Below are 19,270 nucleotides of genomic sequence, written 5' to 3'. Positions count from 1 at the left end.
TGTCGGAGTCAGCCCGGTTATTATCAGCTGCTTAACGACACCGAGCGGACTCACGTTCACGTTTGAAAGCAGCGCTGATTCCAGAAACCTCAGCACAAAGTGCGTTCGTTAATCTGAGCCAGCATGACGAACAAGGGAACGGCGCCGCTAACAACTCAGTTCGGGTAATGCGTTCCACCCATCCTAAGGGTCTACGTAGGGGGCAGGCGTATTACGTGAACGGACCCATCTGATTGGCCGCATATCAGAAGGGCTACAATTGACTGGTCAAATAATACTTCCGCGTAAAAAACAGAGCTGGTTTAAGAAAAGTTGATGTATGACACGGAAGGAAATGTTTGAACCAAACATTTATCGCCGTTTTTGACGTGTTTTGCAATGGGCCTATCGCACGTCCTGTTATCGCGATGACGATAATTTTTCAATATATTGTGCCGCCCTAGCTGCTAGTGTTGGGGAGCTGATGGTATCATGAACAGTTGGCAGCAGTATGCAATGGGTTTTGTTTCCACCATTGAAACATGAATTCCCCTATTATGGTTCAGATACCTCATGTTAATCAAGATAAGTAACAGTTTGGACGATAAAAATCGCTAATAACATCTGACTGAATGTATCGCAATACATCGTGATACATAGTATCGTCTCCCCTGTATCGTGATACGTATCATATCAACAGAATTTCACCAATCCACATCTCTACAGTATGCTACAATTAAAAAAAAAATCATACAAATAATTGATGATGTCCAGATACAGACAAGAGGAAGAGTGATATGTGCTGTGATGTTAGAATACTTTAGTTTTAATAAAATCTGATGCAAAACTTGTGTGTTATGTGAACAGATTGTTGTACTTAAACAGGTTGTTGAGCTCTGATAATATTACCAAGACTGTAGTGTGAATAACTAAGTTAGGGGTAGGTAAAATAAGCTATGCTTCTTACTATCCCTATTCAAACTAATTTACTGTGTAACGTTGAAATAACTATTACATATTAATGCAAGTGATTCATTTATTAACTTAATGATTTTTTTAAAACTTAGACTTTAGTTGTGTATACGTTTCCTCTAAATCTTTGTGACTTTTTGTGTTATTTAATTTGTTTGGAAAAAAGTTAAGTCAGGCACGCATGCCAGATTTGTGTGAAATATTTCAATTTTTCAAAATTACGGTAAACTTTTCTGATGGCAATTTAAAAAAATAAAGTAAGAGCTTGCCATCAACAACAAAAGTAAAGATTTTAAATGAAGAAAAAACATGTCCCCTTTAATTTGGCCCTCTTTCATAAATAAATTTCTGAAATGAAAGAGAGGCCAAATTGTTGGGTTTTCTTTAAATATTTATGTATTGATATTTATTTGAAATAAATACCAATACATTTTCACAACATTACCAAGTTCTAGCCATCTTTATTTCAGTGTTTTGCTTTGATTTCCCTCACAAACAAACTGAAGTTAGCGTTAACGTTGCTGTATTCCTGTAGCAAATGAGTAAATAAACTATATAAATACATCATTCTGTGTCGTCACAAGCAGGTGAGGCACTGAAGTCAAGGGTACCTTTGTTGGGGTCATCTTTTCCTGATAACAGGTTTATGTTCCACACCGAGCAGGGGGATTGGACCATCTAGTTAGCATGTTAGTAGTATATGCTACCGCCTGAATAAAAATAATTAAATCGTGTATTTGTGTTCCCGTAACAGAATATTTTAACAGCTTACTGTCTTGTTAAATAGCTATAAAAATACATACCAGGAGAGGCTGGCGGTCAGTGAGCGGTGTGAACTGCTGCGGCGAAACCGCCCAAAATGATGCTAGCAGCGGTCAAACGGCCACGTTTATCTGTTCACTTTCAGTTATCAAATCAACAGTTAAGTTTTAGGTAAATATAGGTTTAATTTAAACGTAAAATAGCAAAATAAATCAGGTTTTCCTGTCCGAGTGGCATTTACATTCCTATTTCATGAACTCAAACTAACCTGTGGCTGTCACACAGAGCACCCCAAGTGGTCACTAATTAGTCCCACCTGGATCGGTTCGGTCCATCCCACAGCACCATAACTGAACCGGTCTGTTGTTTTAATGCCACACACATTTAGTCCTGATGAACGAACGGTTCGAAGTTAAGCCGTACGTGGCAGGAAGCGCGTGGTAAACATTCAATTAACTGTTTCAAAACAGAAAGCAAAACCCCGCCCCCCGCGCATGCCAAGAAACCATTAAACAAACACCACCGCGAAAATCACATCGCATAACTGCATTTTCATCATTTTCAGTGACTGGGCCTCATCAGTGTCTAACACAACAAACTTGCAAACTTTTTCCTCTCCCAGATGAAAGTCTCAATCTGATATATGTGATCAGTTTATTAATTTAAATCTGAATGTACAACAATTAAATATCATATAACCATGTTTTACGATGCCAGTAAACAATGTATATACAATATGAAAAGTGCATCGTGTTAAGTGAAAAAGATGGCAACGCTGAACATCCCGTAAAAGATCAAAGGGAAACCTTTCATCAGGTTCACAGCCAGGACAAGGTCCAATTCTTTCACAGGATCGGAGTTGCTTTAAAATAATCCTCAAGTGTCAGTAATATCAGATATACATTTATTTGTATGATCAACTCTGCCTTTTAACATTTATTTTATGTGTTAAAGCTAATTCAGAAAACATGTGAACTGCATTAAATTATTCAAAAAAAAAAAAGCTTTCAGCTGTACAACCCAGGACCAGACACTGTGTACTTCCTGACCGACCTGCAGCAGATGCTACCGACGCATGCAGGCTCTGTTATGGATGGCATCAAAATAAATCAGAACAATAACGTTTGACTGGACTATTTACACAGATGGGTGCAAGACAGTATCACAATCTGATCATCAGGTCACCAAGACGCTGGATCAACGTACCAGGTGAACAAAAAGACGAGATTTATTCTTCCACATCAGTTTCGGGCCATGTAGGAGCTGTTCACAAGTTTAGGTATAAAGATGAACTCCCGGTCCAGAAGGCAAATAAATGTGCAGACGTCATTCAAAATGAGAATGAAGATAGAGGAGGAAAAAAAGCACATATCTTTCAGAATTTTTGAAGAAAAGAGGAGAAAGGAAAGAATGTTTAATTTCCTTTTGTCCACTGGCAAGCAAAGCTGAACCGGCACTTGTGCCCCTCTTTTCTCCCCACTCCCCTCTCATTTCTTGACACACGAGGGCCAGCTGAGTCCTCCACAGGAAGCAGAAACAATGATGTAGATGATCACCTAAAAAGAACACACAGTGTACTTAGCAAGAGACATTACTATAGAAACAATGCTCCAAGTTCCTAAAAGACACCAACTAAACAACAAATAACCGCAGCCTGGACTTACCAGGCACACCAGTACAATAACACACGTCAGCTTGAGGTTCTTCATACACATGGCCCGAGCAAGGTTCCGACTCGTGGTTTTAAACGTGACTGACTGACGGAGCAGAGAGAGGAAAAAGATGTCAGCCATCTCGCGGTTAGCTCAGAAACAAGAATGGCAGCCAGCTAATCCACTCACAGCATCAACCAGGTTTTCCGTCTTGTCAATCAGCAACTCCAGCTTCTCTCCTCTCTGAGCGACCAAGTCTGTAAAAACAGCACAATGACCCCATCAAAGGGTTGTTTTCATACAGTAATCCACACATTTTCAGGTTTCAAGCACTAAACAGGTACAGCATGGAGAACACACCAACTGATAGAATCACTAAGATGCTCACTTGAGAGGAAAAAACAAACAAAAATACACTAGAAACCCAAAATGACTCCAACGAAAATGGTTTTTTGCTCAGAATTCAAAGAGCTTCTTTTCTTTTCTGAGCTGCAGCATCTCAGGCATGAAGTGAGCATAAAATGTGTTCTATAATTATTGTCACAACTGCACTAGTGCGTTTGTAAACGTGTGGTGTGGTTAAGTGCCAGGTATAGCCTGGAGCTCCTGAGCTTTTTGCTAAGACAGAACCAGGACTACAGTACCGTATTAACTATTCAAGTGAACAAACAGTAAAACCCAACATCAGTGACAAAGAATCAAGTCAGTCTGTGAACAAAGCTGTCACAAATATGGGCTGAGATTGGACAAATATCGCCACCTAGGGGCCCCATTGTGTCTCACAGGAAAAGTGTTCTCACACATGCATATTATACTCATTTATTTTTGAATGATGCAGCTTTATTTTACTGATTTGGTTGTAAGTTTCCTGTTGAGGCAACAGAAAACTTAGTAAATAAATAATGGTAAGCAGCACCTTTTCTGCCAGGTGGCTGCAGAACCTTCACATATTTTACTTCAGTCGAAAATTAACTAAAAACAATGTCAGATCTATCAAAAACAAGTAAATTTTTAGGTGTACGAGGAAGCTCCAATACAGCTGAAATATTTTTATGATGGCATTTATATGTACACACAATAATGGAATAAGGCAGTTAACTAATACACCTGTAGCTAGATGCAACTTTATTGACGAAAACAAAATATTACTTTTTTATATGTTCGCTGTTCAAAATGCATCACAGACCATTTTAAACACAACCTTGCTCTTGTTTCCAATTTGTCACCAACAGCTTTACATCATTTATTCCACCCAAAATGAGGCACAGCCTTTTGAGGGAGCAGGAAGTCACATCTATGTGGCTCCAGCGCCTGAATAAAGGATTCAGCTGACACGATAAGCAATAGTTAAATCAGAGAGACGACGCTGTCATGGTACTAGTTAGCCACTTTGTCACAAACATGAGGCTCAATAACACCCTTCCTCTTTTTATTGCATCACCAGATTCTGGTTTCCAAACCAAAACTTAAAGTTGTGGAACACTGAAAAACATTTTTAATGATTACTCCTGATTATAATCAGTCACTCTGAGTTTTTCATGCAGGCTGAACATGAAAATAATAATAATAATGCATTGAACTTATATAGCGCTAGGGCTGGGGGTAAACGATTATTTTTAAAACGATTATTCTGACGATTATTTTATCGAATAGTCGACTATTCTAATGACTATTTAGAAAATTAATCTAATGATTATTTTTCTATTGCACAATTAACAAAAACCAGAAAATCTCAAATAAATTCCTCAAAAAAATGGATAAATTCTTACTGTAAGAGAATAAACACTACAGGCCTTCCATTTTGTATAACACTGCTTTTATTGTGTTGGTTGGTTATGTTCTGGTGACGTGTAGAACTTGGGAGAGCAGGCTGCTGCCTGAGAGGTGGTAGAAGATGGAGTGTCTCCATGCTGCTTTGTTTTGGTCACTTATGTGCGTGAGGCGAGTGGTCTTACGGGTTAAACCAAACTCAGGTGATATTTTACACTAAACCGAAAACCCACAACACTCTGAATGTAATAAAAGGGAGATCTGCACCACAAAAAAGATGAACTCTAAACCAAAACGTAACAGCTTATCCCAACGCAAGAAGCTGTTAGCGAAGATGCTAACAGTAGCTTTACCAACATTAAGTTCAAGTTACCAAGTTTAAATAAACCAAAAACACCCAGCAGCAAACAGACCAGCACGGAGGAGAGACTGCTACCACCAAAACAGCTCTCCTAGTGTCTGAAAGAAGCTCCTTAATGAAGGGAGAAGCGCTCCCGGTGATTTTCTACATCTGCGGTAGACACGAAGCAGCACATCTGACCCCGGAAGTTGTTGTCCGTTGCCGGGAGACGAAGGGGCAAAACAGGAAAATAATCTAGTAGGGGACGGACGTTGTTCCGGGTCTTCGGTATTTGGCGGAGATGTTAGTGAAGGCGGAGAAGAGGGCGAACTAGAGGAAAAACAGGCAGATTCCTCCTCTATTTACAAACTCCTGGGGATGCAACAAGTGGGCGCGGTGCGTCGACTTCCGGATCTGACGTCGACAAATTTTTAGAATCGAGCCGTCGACGTCGTCGAGGCTTCGCTACAGCCCTATATAGCGCTTTTCTAGACACCCAAAGACGCTTTCACACACTCTCACATTCACACACTGCTAGTGATGGTAAGCTACTTGTAGCCACAGCCGCCCTGGGGAGGTCTGACAGAGGCGAGGCCGCCATTTGGCGCCGTCGGCCCCTCTGACCACCACTAACACAGGCAAGTTGGGTGAAGTGTCTTGCCCAAGGACACAACAGCAGGATACCCCTGGCGGGAGCTGGAATCTAACCCATGACCCTCCGACCATGAGGCAACTCGCTCTACCACCTGAGCTACTGCTGCCCCAGTAGTCTCCTACATCGATCTCCTGCATTAGCTTCTGATAGAAAATAGACGGTGAGACGCTAAAGTTTTGAAAAGCCTGACAGATCTACGTCACACCGTCACTTAACATTCATGGACTCACCCATCTTGACTTTGGTTTAGCGTTCAAGAAACGGCAGAGAACGTCTTGACTAGCAGAAGCTAACCGTTAGCATAAGCAACTCCACCACACAGCAGAACTCCTCCAGGCTTGTGTTATTTGTGGAGATAAAACATCATAACCACTGCAGAGCAGAGTCAGTAGTGGAGTCACATTGCCGTTAGCCAATCAGAGACAAGATGTCCAAATATCAGGATATAAGCCTCCAAACCCAGTTGTCTGAAGCTACGTTCTCCTCCGGCTGAGTTCTCTGTGCTGAACATAAACATCGACCACCCCGACACCAGAAACCGCGAACGGTCTCCTCGTCTGCACCTCACCCTGACTCAGCATATTCTCTGAGCCCACCATTAAATTACACATGTAACCACTAGGGGATACTCTATCTTTACCACGCTGGTGGTGTGATGACACAAGCCAAGTATAATGCCATTCTGACCTTGTCTTTAGAAGTTAATAAAGTTTGAACCCATCTAGGGGGCGCTATGACCATTTACAACGAAATCCCATAGAGGTCATCTTTGGTCATCAAAGATGGTTTTCTGTTAATTTGGCATCAATCAAACGTTGCATGGGTCATCTAGAGACAAAAAGCTGTAAGTGGGCAGAGTTAAAGTGATTTGAACGAGTGAGTACATATATGTGTTGACTGCAGTTGCGTGATGACTCCCACCATGTTTGATATAGTTTGGAGCTTTTTTGCAGGAGTTACAAAGGTTTTATTGTATCTAGGGGGCGCTGTCCCAAATTTAGGAAATATTCCACGAAGCAGTTTGTAGGTTGATAACAGTCATTTGTGTGCAGTTTGGTGTGAATTGCATCATGCATGCGTTATTCAGGGCCTAATATCTGTCAGGGGGCGGAGCTAAAGCTATATCAACCAATGACCACAGGATTGTGTTGGGTGCCTTCATGTGATGACACAAAGCAAGTTTGGTGCAGTTGTGACCTCGTCTGTACGCGTTATTACAGTTTTAAAGGTATGTAGGGGCACTGTGGTGATATTATACAACATTCACCAACCGTTTGTGACTCATTGGCTAAAGGGCATGATTGTTGATTGCCAAGTTCAGTCTCGTGCAGATCGGAGGCTGTTTGTAGAAGTTACAGTCAAACGTAAGGTCACGGCGTCACGCCAGAATTCGCCATGGCATCAAAGCCCCTCCCTTTCTGGAAAGCTATCAGAACTGAAAGGTCATTACAGAATCATGAAGACAGTGCATGACCTTAGTGTCATGTTGACTAAATTAGAGGGGACAAATATGGGCATTTCACCATAAAACAATAGATTTCCTGTTGTCAGGGGGCGGAGCTTAGGTGATTAATAAAGGTAGCGCGACTCAGGTTGCGAAGACCACAGTCACCAATTCATGATCTTCAATTTCAGAAAATAGGCCACGCCCACCAACCTATCACGTCCATTTCTATTGGTGGTCAGACTAGGATCACTCACCAGAGAATTCGTAGCAATATCATGATAACTGAGGAAATGAGAGGCAAACGTATTTCCATGGCGTGATGGCGAATTTCACCATGCTCCCAAAGCCCCGCCTTTTTTCGAAACTTGCCAGTACTGGAGACCAAGTGACCTCAACTTGTCTACTGCTGTTTGCCAGAGATTGCTGGTGATTGGGTGAAAGGAGTCCAATGTGAAAAAAAGAGTGGCGTGGCAACATGTCAAAGTTTGAGGCTTACCCACGCCCACACCTTTCATCTTTTGAAAAATCCGACAGTTGAATTTTTCCCCTATAGCTTAAGAGTATATAGCAGAAGTTTGAAGGTGATCGGTGAAAAGGGGCAACGGGGCATCATTCTCTAAACAACGTGTGCAAAAAACACAAAATCAAGTACTTGGACCAAAATGGCTGACCTCCTGTGCGACTTTGCGCTTGGCTCCAAGAGACTTTTTTGTAGGTCCTGAGACACCACATTAGTGTACTAAATTTCGTAATCCTGAGTTAAAGCATGGCTTGGGTCTGACAGTTTTAATGGTCCTAGGCGGCGCTATTTAAGAAAACAGGGCACGCCCACCGGATTTTCACATCAGATTTTTTGGGGGGCCGGACTAGGATCACTCACCAGAAATTTCATGGCGATATCTTCAGAAATGACGAAATGGGAGGCAAAAGTATGGCCATATCGGTACACCTGACTTCGCCGTGCCGCCACAGCCCCACGCTCTTTTGAAAACTCCCATAAAGTGACACCAAGAAACACCCACTTGTCTTGAGTTACCAGCTACAAATTTGTGGTGATTAACTGAAATGGGACGATTTGGGACCTTTCACAGTAAAACTTGACCTTTTTGGCCCTGAGGGGGCAGGGCTTGTTTATGTTTATGTTTATTTATTTGGCAGACACTTTTATCCAAAGCGAATTACAATTTATAACCTATAGGGCATGTTGTGATCTGTGGGGGAAACCGGAGTACCCGGAGGAAACCCACGCATTCATGGGGAGAACACGCAACTCCACGCAGAGAGGCCACAGCCGAGTTTCGAACCTGCAGCCTTCGTGCTGCGAGGCAACAGTGCTAAATACTGCGCCACCAGGCAGCCCACACGGGCTTGTGTGATGTCATCATCTGACCATTCAATTTACAGGTGCTGGCCAGTAAATTAGAATATCATCAAAAGGTTGAAAATATTTCAGTAATTCCATTCAAAACGTGAAACTTGTACATTATATTCATGCAATGCACACAGACCAATGTATTTCCGATGTTTATTACGTTTAATTTTGATATTTATAGGTGACAACCAATGAAAACATCAAATCTGGTATCTCAGAAAATTAGAATATTCTAAAGGCCAATGAAAAAATGTTTGTTTCTCTAATGTTGGCCAACTGAAAAGAATGAACATGAAAAGAATGTGCATGTATAGCACTCAATACTTAGTCGGGGCTCCTTTTGCCTCAATAACTGCAGTAATGCGGCGTGGCATGGACTCGATCAGTCTGTGGCACTGCTCAGGTGTTATGAGAGCCCAGGCTGCTCTGATAGTCGTCTTCAGCTCCTCTGCATTGTTGGGTCTAGCGTATTGCATCCTCCGCTTCACAATACCCCATAGATTTTCTATGGGGTTAAGGTCAGGCGAGTTTGCTGGCCAATCAAGGACAGGGATACCATGGTCCTTGAACCAGGTGCTGGTGGTTTTGGCACTGTGTGCAGGTGCCAAGTCCTGTTGAAAGGTGAAGTCTGCATCCCCATAAAGTTGGTCAGCAGCAGGAAGCATGAAGTGCTCTAAAACTTCCTGGTAGACGGCTGCATTGACCCTGGACCTCAGGAAATAGAGTGGGCCAACACCGGCAGATGACATGGCACCCCACACCATCACTGACGGTGGAAACTTTACACTGGACCTCATGCAACGTGGATTCTGTGCTTCTCCGCTCTTCCTCCAGACTCTGGGTCCTTGATTTCCAAAGGAAATGCAGAACTTGCTTTCATCAGAAAACATAACTTTGGACCACTCAGCATCAGTCCAGTCCTTTTTGTCCTTGGCCCAGGCGAGACGCTTCTTGCGCTGTTTCTTGTTCAAGAGTGGCTTGACACACGGAATGCGACACCTGAATTCCATGTCTTTCATGAGTCTCCTCGTGGTGGTTCTTGAAGCGCTGACTCCAGCTGCAGTCCACTCTTTGTGGATCTCCCCCACATTTTTGAATGGGTTTGTCGTCACAATTCTCTGCAGGATGCGGTAATCCCTAGAGCTTGTACACTTTTTTCTACCACATTTTTTCCGTCCCTTCGCCTGTCTGTTAATGTGCTTGGACACAGAGCTCTGCGAACAGCCAGCTTCTTTAGCAATCACCTTTTGTGTCTTGCCCTCCTTGTGCAAGGTGTCAATGATTGTCTTTTGGACAGCTGTTAAGTCAGAAGTCTTCCCCATGATTGTGGTGCCTTCAAAACAAGACTGAGGGACCTTTTAAAGGCCTTTGCAGGTGTTTTGAGTAAATCAGCTGATTAGAGTGGCAGCAGGTGTCTTCTATATTCAGCCTTTTCAGAATATTCTAATTTTTTGAGATACCAAATTTGGAGTTTTCATTAGTTGTCACTTATGAATATCAAATTTAAATGTAATGAACATTGGAAATACATTGGTCTGTGTGCATTGCATGAATATAATGTACATGTTTCACGTTTTGAATGGAATTACTGAAATATTTTCAACCTTTTGATGATATTCTAATTTACTGGCCAGCACCTGTAGTTTGTGGCTGGATGTCGAATGACTACAGAAATTTTTGTAACTCTACTCTATTCGAGTATGAAGTTATAGCCATTTATATATTTTTGGCGAGTAGTAGAAATTCAAGGCCTGGCCACGACCCCTCAGCATATACGAAAAGTCAGTTTTATTTTTTCTATTTGATCGCCCATCAGAAAAGGGTAGAATGCCTTCTCCGGGTCAGGGATGAGGTCCTGCACCAAGTGGAGGAGTTTAAGTATCTCGGGGTCTTGTTCACGAGTGAGGGAAAACTGGAGCGTGAGATTGATAGGTGGATTGGTGCTGCGTCTGCAGTGACACGAGCGTTGTACCGGCCTGTCGTGGTGAAGAGAGAGCTGAGTCAGAAGGCGAAGCTCTCGATTTAACGGTCGATCTACGCTCCTACCTTCACCTATGGTCATGAGCTTTGGGCAGTGACCGAAAGAACGAGATTGCGGATACAGGCGGCCGAAATGAGTTTTCTCCGAAGAGTGACTGGGCTCTCCCTTAGAGATAGGGTGAGAAGCTTGGTTATTCGGTAGGGGCTTGGAGTAGACCCGCTGCTGCTCCACATCGAGGGAAGCCAGTTGAGGTGGCTCGGGCATCTGGTCAGGATGCCTCCTGGACGCCTCCCTGGTGAGGTTTTACGGGCACGTCCAACCGGGAGGAGACATAAAGGTAGACCCAGGACACGGTGGAGGGACTATGTCTCTCACCTGGCCAGGGAACGCCTTGCGATTCCCCCGGAACAGCTGGTCCAAGTGGCTGGAGAGAGGGAAGTCTGGGCCTCGCCTTAGGCTACTGCCCCCGCGACCAGACTTCGGATAAGCGGATGAAAATGGATGGATGGATCGCACATTCTTTCTGAGCAATTTCCCACAATTTTCGAGATGATCATACGAAAAACGATCGAGTACATCAATCAGAAGCGGACCCTAGAAACGGCCAAAACGGGGTCAAAATCACCTCTTCAAACCAAAATGGCCGACTTCCTGTAAATTCCTGAGTTTTCGGGTACGTTAAGGCCTCCAAAAAGCCAATTGACTTGGCGGAAGAAAAATAAACAGAGCAGATACAATAGGCCTTCACAGCGCTTTTGCTGCTTGGGCCTAATGAAGCATTAAAAGATATGAACTTTTGCATCGACCATCACGTATGTAGAACCTACCCTAACCATCTTACCTATGTTGCGGACCATAATGCCTTTCAGGTCATCAACATGCATCTGAGTCTCTGTGACTCGATCTGATGCCCGGGGGTCTGAGTGGTGTTTCTGCAGAGAGATTCAAAGTAAACCAAAATAAGTAGAAAACAGTTGCAAAACCTTTGGTAGTAATCACCTTTTCTAAAAATGTCTTCTGGCCATTTGAGAAATCCTTGCACCTCCCTACAACTGGTCAAGGGTTAACTTCCTTCCTTTAATGAGGGTGTTGTGTCAAAATCTGTTTCCCCACCAGCTTTACTCTAATTTTACCTTCAACTCTGAAGCTTCTCAGGCAATGATGTTGCAAGAAAAGCTAACAGAAAAGATGTCCGTGTGTGCAGGCAACAGTCAGATACACACTACGGGCTTGTTCCTTCACGACATACATGAGATCGATTTTTCACTCAAGACCAGTGTTGGGAAAGTTACTTTTAAAAAGTAATTAGTTATAGTTACTAATTACTTTGTCAAAAAAGTAACTCAGTTACTTACAGTTACGAGATTATAAAAGTAACTAATTATCAAGAAAAATAACTACTTAGTTACTTTTTCATTAAAGAACGCAAGAAAATGGGTTAATTAAACTTACTTAATTTACTATAAATTACTACAATAATGAAATATAAATGACTAATGACTGGAACATAATAAAATGTATGTCCAAATGTTCTTAATAAACCTGAATAATTTAATTAAATAAGCACTTAACAGGAGCATTACACTTACCTAGACTATTAAAAGGTCACTGTGTGATATTTAACAAGACCCTAATCAGCTAAAATTTAAAATTGCAAATAGAAACACCTGTAAAGGTTCATGAGCCTTTAAATGGTCTCTCAGTCTAGTAAAATTACAGAAATAAATGTAAATTTGTACAGTATTTTCATTTTTCCAGCTTCACATAATTGTGTGTTTTAGTAGCATTTCTGTTGCTGCTAATCTAGTAACGGTTAAATAAATAAATAAATAAATAAAATCCTTTAAAATGACACTAGAAGAGGCACAAATCTGACGGATTACTAACTTGGGTCAGACCCAACCACAGCAGCGGGGTGGTAAACACACACAGGTAGTTCTAATAACACCTGAGCTCCATGACGTCTGAGACTGATGCATCAGTGTTACAGCGGGACTAAAGACATGATCAGCAACAGGTTACAGCTGGATGATCTAGGAAGGTAGAAGATCAGGACGTCTGAGCGGCGAACAGGTGAGCGGACCTTCGGGACGTCCCGCTGTCACGCTAAGAAGGGCGCGGCTGCAGATCCACACCTGCAGCCGTAGATATTCATCACGTCTTCCCCGTTCTTCACGGCCGTGATGCTCTTGGATGAAAACATCTACCTCTTTAGCTCCTGATCAGCTGATGACAGCTTCAAGACACTGCGCAGCTTAAAGCACGCATTTTCTTATCAGTAACAGAAACGATCGTTTTGTTAAAAGAAGACGGTAATTAGTTTGCTTGTTACTGAAAAAAAAAAATTTTTTAGTAACGCGGTTATTTTAAACTGCTCTGTTGTGTCTACAGCATGCAGTGACTGAGACCGTGAGAACACTGAGGGTCTCCGCCCACCCGGCCAATCATCATCGTGTTTGTGTGTTACCGACACCTCTCTCTCCCAGGCTGCAGCTGAAGTGTGGCGGTCAGAAAGCCTCACGCTGTTGCTCAACGTTTGACAAGCACACAGTAACGCACAACCTTCCGTCCCCAGTAACGGCGTTGCAACAGTGGGAAAAGTAATTAATTAGATTATTCCATTACACAAAAAAAGAACACCGTTAGCAACGCCGTTATTTTAAACGGCGTTATTCCCATCACTGCTTAAGACAAATGTTGTGCACAAAAGCAAAGGGCCCACTTCCTAATGACTGGAAAACCCACAGGTGGGGAAACAACTGTGCGTACAAGTGTAGCTTCACTATAATAATTTGGTGGATATTTAAGACAATTGAGTTTTTTTTTAACAAGTTTATAAATGCTCAGCACAGCAAACACCCACACCAAATTACCAGGTACAGGTAAAAAGTCTTAAAAAAAAATCAATTGAAAGAGCAAATCTCTCTCTTTCAAAATTAGTTCCCCAGATCAGTAAAAAAAATCTATTAACTCATTTTTACTGTGTGGGCGTCGGACGAGCCCCCGCACCGTAAGAACAAACATCTCAGCTCTAAAGCCGATCTTCATCTGCATACCTCACACGTCACGTGATCAGGAAGCAGAACATCCCTGTGTTAGGAGATCGTTTTGGGCCGCTGCTGTAAAAAAAGTGAGGCGCGAACCGGAAAAGCTTCTGCCGATCACAGTTCAACAACGGATTATGAAAGAACGGATAACGCTCGAAACGCGCGGATTCTTCCTGATGTGAGAGGCGAGTCTCCGCTTTGTTTTGATAGTTTTGGCGCTGACATCATCATACAGCAGAATGTTTGGTGACTCTTAAAAAAACTGTGAAAACGCTGAAAAACGCTGGCAGTGAAGGGCTTTTCTGATCAGGAAACAGCTGATTTAACGCACCCCCACCCCGAGAGGTTTTCTGGAGACTTTGACTTGAACATAAATTCCTTATTAGCTTTTACACTTTTATTCTGGTTTCCTCTACCTTTATGGTCTTGTGCTATTTCACTCATTTCTTTTATTATATCCCTTAAAGACTCTGGTCAGTGACAGCCATTTTTAAACGCGCTTCATAATAATACTTGAATGTTTGACTAACATTTAGTCTGCAAATTTTTTTCTGAATGTCCTCAGCCTTTTGCTGCACCCACCAACTGAGCTGCTAGTGTTGAGGAGAACTCGCTGTTCATGGCGTAGGGTAGAGCTGTTTGAGCTCGGGAGCCGTACGTCGTTTGGAAACGCTTCTTGACTTCACTGAGGAAGCTGAACGCACGTGATCTCTCAAAGTCCTGCCACCAAAAAATAAAAATAAAGTGAGTTAAAACAAACCAAGATTCACTAAAAAGGGTGGAACAGTGTGAGTGTTCTGCTTTAATAATAACATTTTGAAACACACAGATTTGTCTTTTTAATTTTTGCTTGAAAGGAAGCAGACTGACGTTTTCTAGTGGCATTGATCACTAAACCACCAGACTTTCTGACGCTCGTTTAAAGTGTTCTTTTGGACTTTGGTAGATTCTCCACTCATTTCCTCTTCTCATACCTGACCATGACAGGATGTTGTGCAGCATGCTCTTGAAAAAATGAGGAATGTGAACCAATGGGCAAAAGAAGACCTAAAGAACAGCAGGTGTAAAGTACCAAAGCTTTGTTTGAGAAATACTTTTAAAAACAATCAAAGACCTGACAGGACGTAAACTTTTCAGTGTTATTTCGTTATTGATCCATCCATTATCTGAACCGCTTCGGTCTAACTAACTAGGGTCACGGGAGCTGGTGTCTAACCTAGCAGTCATCAGGCTAGTCCATCACACAGAAAGACAAACAACCAGTCACACACTCACTCAAACCTAGGGACAAAGTCTCCAGTCAGCCTTAATGTGAACGTTTTGATTCAGTGGACAATGCATTATCCATGAAAACCCACACATGCATGTGGAGAACATACAAACTACACACAGAAAGGACAGATTTTGACCTTCGACCTTGCAGCGAGGCAACACTGCTACCAACTGCAACACTGTGTTACTTTTTACAGATTATACTAAATAAATGGGAACAAAAATAGTGTCTGTGGCAGGCTGCTGGTAGCAAAGTGCCTAAAGATCCTAACTGGCCCGTTGCCAAGTTGTTTGTTAAACCACAACACAACACCTGTTAGTATCTAAGGCTTTTTTAATGCATGAATGAATTATACGCCACAGATAAATAACTTAAAGCTTAACAAACAGAACCAAAACAATCCTCAGAAATCAGTTCAAAGGAAAAAAAAAACCTGAAAGACTTTAGAATTATTAATCATCCAACTTTAAAAGCGTATGAGAAAGTCTGGCTGTTTTAAAGCAGGACATAAAGAACTACTCAATCTAAATCAGGAGGCTACATGATTAAAAAGATGCATTTTCCTGTGACACTATATATTCGTGAGTAGATAAGTATCCTTATTTGGCAGGTAACGTTGTTGTATACTCACATCATCAGTAATGCACAGGTATATGATTCTGTCATGGCAGATGTAATGAAAGAGATAGCTATAAAAACAAACAAAAAGGAGAAAGTCATTGAGATCTGTCACCAAGAGTGTTTCTGAAACAGCTTCTGGACAGATGCACTGCGTTAGGATTTTACCTGCCGTGGCTGTAGGTCAGCTTGTTGTTCTCTGAAGGAATTTTGGCCAAAATCTGCTCTGTGACTTCCAGGAAGTTCCCACCGCACCAAGCATGCTTCGCCAGAATAGTGGTTCCACGAGCCACCACAGCAAACAGGATTGCCATGGCAACAGCTGGGGGGATTCAGCTATGTACCTGTAGACAGTAAAATTACGGAAGTATAGAGATGGGTGGATATTAGGGCCAATAAAGCCATATGGGCAAGCAGGAGCTTGTTTAAACAAATAAGAAAAATCGTGTTCATCTGAAATATTCAAATACAGGCGAGCAGCCGCCAGCTCGTGTGTTAAACTCAAGTAATTTCTAGAGAGACAAAACAAAAGCTTGGAGAAAAACTAGCTAGCTAATGTTGTTCAACAAAACACAGCTGCGTTAGGGAGGTGTGATGTTACGTTATGTCATGGTAACAAAATAAACCAAACAACCACAGAAAACACAAATAAATGTATTACCTCAATGTGTCAGCGATGCTCAAAGTATCTCGTAGAGTTTTAATAGCCACATAAGCTGTTTGAGCTGCTAGCTAATCCTTTTTGAGTGACTTCTGACTAGCAAAATCAAAAAACCGGAAATGACCTCAACCCACTATTGGGTAATGTAGTTTCTAAAGCCACATTTTAACGCATTTGGTTCTGTTATTGAACTACAATTCTTTTCAGACAAACACGTGACGTTCAACGTCACATGTTTTCATGCGCAATTCTGTTCTGATTACAGCAATAGAAGGTGTGCGTTAAATTGGCCCTTTTGAAAGACTTTCAGGCGAACAAATCGTCCATAAAATTGGTTTGTGGACGTTTTTCAGATCAATAATGTGTTGATACCGTAAAGGAAGAACTACCAGACTAAAACTGTATTTTATTTTTTCAGATAAATTTAAGTATTTGTAGTTTACTCAAATAAAACAAATTATTTACCCAAAATGAACAACTACTTTTGTACAAATAATCTAAAGTTATACATATTTGTTACGAACTCGAACATCTGCTTACCCAAATGTTAAAATATTTAAATAGAATTTAGAAATTTGTTTGCGCTTTACGCCTGTCAGACAAAGATGAGGATCAACAACTCAGGACTGATCAGTGTGACCCATCAAGAGTGCGATAGACCCCCTCCAGCACAGTAGGTGGCAGAAATGCACGTATGCCACCCGCAATACAACACCCGAAGAAGAAGAAGGGGGAAAAAGCCTGAAGCATGGCCGGAGAAATGGAAAAGAAACCAAAGCTTGAAATGGTAGGACATTTTAAAGTGTCACAGTTTACATATAGACCAAGTGATCTTGACGGTAAACCGACTCCACTTGGGAGGAAATGATCGATACATAGGGGCTAAACGTAACCCCTTAAGTTTACTCCTCACGTGGATACCTTCAGTAGCTAGCTAGGTAGTTAGCACGACTCTTCACCTGAACTCAGTCCGTTACTGCAGATTTACGTCGTGCGTGCGAAGCTCACCCCTTTTTTTTATAATGTCGGCCTGTGTATCAGTTCAGTAATAAAATGAGTAATAAGCGTTCATCATAGATACGATAAACATTGATTAATATTTAAAACAGCAAATGTAGACATTAGCTTTTAGAACTGTATTTGAATGTTTACAGGATCCCAAGTTGCGGTTTGATACATGCCTCTGTTTTGACGGTCACGCTTTTGTTTGGGCACAACACAACGGGAAAAAAAAACTTCACCAGATGTTTGTTTCGCTTCGTTTTTTACATCAGAAAGTATTCATCCGGAAGCAGAGTGAGAAAATAACCCTCTTGCTAGGAAGGAGAGTAGCAGGTCATGCACAGCAAGGCAAGACTTGTCTTCTGTTGTCTTCACCGTGAAATAAAATGTCACATTTGACTCTGTATTTAATTCAGTCAGAACTATAAACAGTGTCCTGGAGGAGAAACGGAATGTTCAACTCTAAGAGGCGATTTTGTCTCTCAGATTAAAAAAAAATTACAAAAAGGAAAAATATAAAATACATCAGTCTCTGGGTGATGGGCAGCCCCCTTAAGTGTCAATAATAATTTTGACATTCAGCAGTGGGACTGGACAATATGGGAAAAAATATTACAAGATCAGTTGATACTGATATATGAAAAACCAACCGTTTTTGTCCGTCTTTAGTGTTCCCTGAAATTAAGTGAGATTTGAAGACAGCAGAAGGTTATATTTAAAAAAATAATGTACGTTCTCAAATATTGTGCAACTTTTTTAGATCAATAAAAGTGGATTATTAAAAACGAAATCTTGCATTACAGAAGAACAAACTGAAAATATTCTTGTGATGTTGTCAAATGAATAAAATGGGATCCATAAAAATATTTCTAAATCTTTGCTTGTTTTAAATATAGCTAACAAATATGCAAAATAAATGAGCGATGGACAATATGTCGGCTTCAATATCGGTATCGGCCGATGTTAGTCATTTTTCAACCAATCGGTAACTGTCTGATGAATAAAATTGGGCCGATATTAACAATCGATATTTTTTCCATCTTGTCTCCATTTGTTTGCCTCGTTGGGGGGGGGGGGGGGGGGTGTTGTTTAGTCACATGAACAGTGAATGTAATCTCTGAAGCGTAAATGTGTGTGGTGTGTGTAGGGGTGGGCAATATTAACGATATAAGGTAGAAACCATATAAAATTGGGTAATGATAGTTTTTGGCTATATCGCAATACCGCGATATCGCAATAACACATGACGTCACTAAGATGTGCACCTTGCTGACATTGGGGCAACAGAATGGCAGTGACTGCAAGCATGGAGTGGGCGGGGGAGGAGGCCTATTTGCCTCAAGTGGCATATATTTGCCACTTGAGAATATTTAAAAGCATGTCATGTTGACATATATAAACAGAGGAAAAAATATATCGCAATATACATTGTTACCGCACATGCTTCAGATTATATTGCAATATAGATTTGAGGCCATATCGCCCAGCCCTAGGTGTGTGTACATAATAATGTAAAATCAGCTTTAATAATTTTCATTTTCCTGATTTTCTTATGATTAACTATATAAATGGAAACCGTGTTCCCTCGCCCGGACGTGGGTCACCGGGGCCCCCCTCTGGAGCCAGGCCTGGAGGTGGGGCACGTTGGCAAGCACCTGGTGGCCGGGCTTTCACCCATGGAGCCTGACCGGGCACAGCCCGAAGAGGAAACCTGGGTCCCCCTTCCCATGGGCTCACCA

General features: G+C 41.7%; 3 protein-coding genes across 5 annotated transcripts in view; 1 reads left to right on the top strand and 2 right to left on the bottom strand.

The window, feature by feature from the left end:
• The window catches only part of mtus1a (microtubule associated tumor suppressor 1a), a 65,747-nt gene extending 63,624 nt beyond the window's left edge, over window positions 1-2,123 (bottom strand). The window contains exon 1 of one of the 3 annotated variants that reach the window (XM_070549515.1): window positions 2,030-2,123. The gene's annotated coding sequence lies outside the window, so the exon portion shown is untranslated. Of the gene's footprint in view, window positions 1-1,754; window positions 1,864-1,981 lie in introns of those variants that run through there. The other 2 variants (XM_070549458.1, XM_070549407.1) reach the window with 2 other exon arrangements.
• Window positions 2,124-2,353: 230 nt separating this feature from the next.
• sybl1 (synaptobrevin-like 1) lies at window positions 2,354-16,714 on the bottom strand. Its single transcript, XM_015945052.3, has 8 exons — window positions 16,530-16,714; window positions 16,037-16,212; window positions 15,882-15,939; window positions 14,560-14,697; window positions 11,772-11,862; window positions 3,555-3,622; window positions 3,378-3,470; window positions 2,354-3,269 (listed from the first exon to the last, which is right to left on the bottom strand). The coding sequence occupies exons 2-8, from the start codon at window positions 16,180-16,182 to the stop codon at window positions 3,201-3,203; spliced, it is 663 nt and encodes a 220-aa protein (XP_015800538.3). The 5' UTR covers window positions 16,183-16,212; window positions 16,530-16,714; the 3' UTR covers window positions 2,354-3,200.
• Window positions 16,715-17,188: 474 nt separating this feature from the next.
• Window positions 17,189-19,270, top strand: part of polr1d (RNA polymerase I and III subunit D) — a 28,563-nt gene continuing 26,481 nt past the window's right edge. The window contains exon 1 of the mRNA XM_054738294.2: window positions 17,189-17,316. Within this exon, the coding sequence (XP_054594269.1) occupies window positions 17,278-17,316 (39 nt within the window). The 5' untranslated portion in view covers window positions 17,189-17,277. The remainder of the gene's footprint in view (window positions 17,317-19,270) is intronic.

This window comes from Nothobranchius furzeri, chromosome 1 (assembly GCF_043380555.1).
Source record: "Nothobranchius furzeri strain GRZ-AD chromosome 1, NfurGRZ-RIMD1, whole genome shotgun sequence".
Taxonomy (NCBI): Eukaryota; Metazoa; Chordata; class Actinopteri; order Cyprinodontiformes; family Nothobranchiidae; genus Nothobranchius; species Nothobranchius furzeri.
The sequence above is the reverse complement of the archived record's forward strand: the minus strand, read 5'-3'. Positions and strand labels throughout refer to the sequence as shown.

What these genes read in the sequence shown, in the direction of transcription:
- sybl1 (XM_015945052.3), bottom strand. Translation starts at nt 16,182, where the DNA reads ATGGCAATCCTGTTTGCTGTGGTGGCTCGTGGAACCACTATTCTGGCG. An exon ending in CTGACCTACAGCCACGGCAG is followed by an intron (nt 15,940 to 16,036) that starts GTAAAATCCTAA and finishes TTGTTTTTATAG; the next exon opens with CTATCTCTTTCATTACATCT. An exon ending in TTATTGTACTGGTGTGCCTG is followed by an intron (nt 3,270 to 3,377) that starts GTAAGTCCAGGC and finishes TGTTCTTTTTAG; the next exon opens with GTGATCATCTACATCATTGT.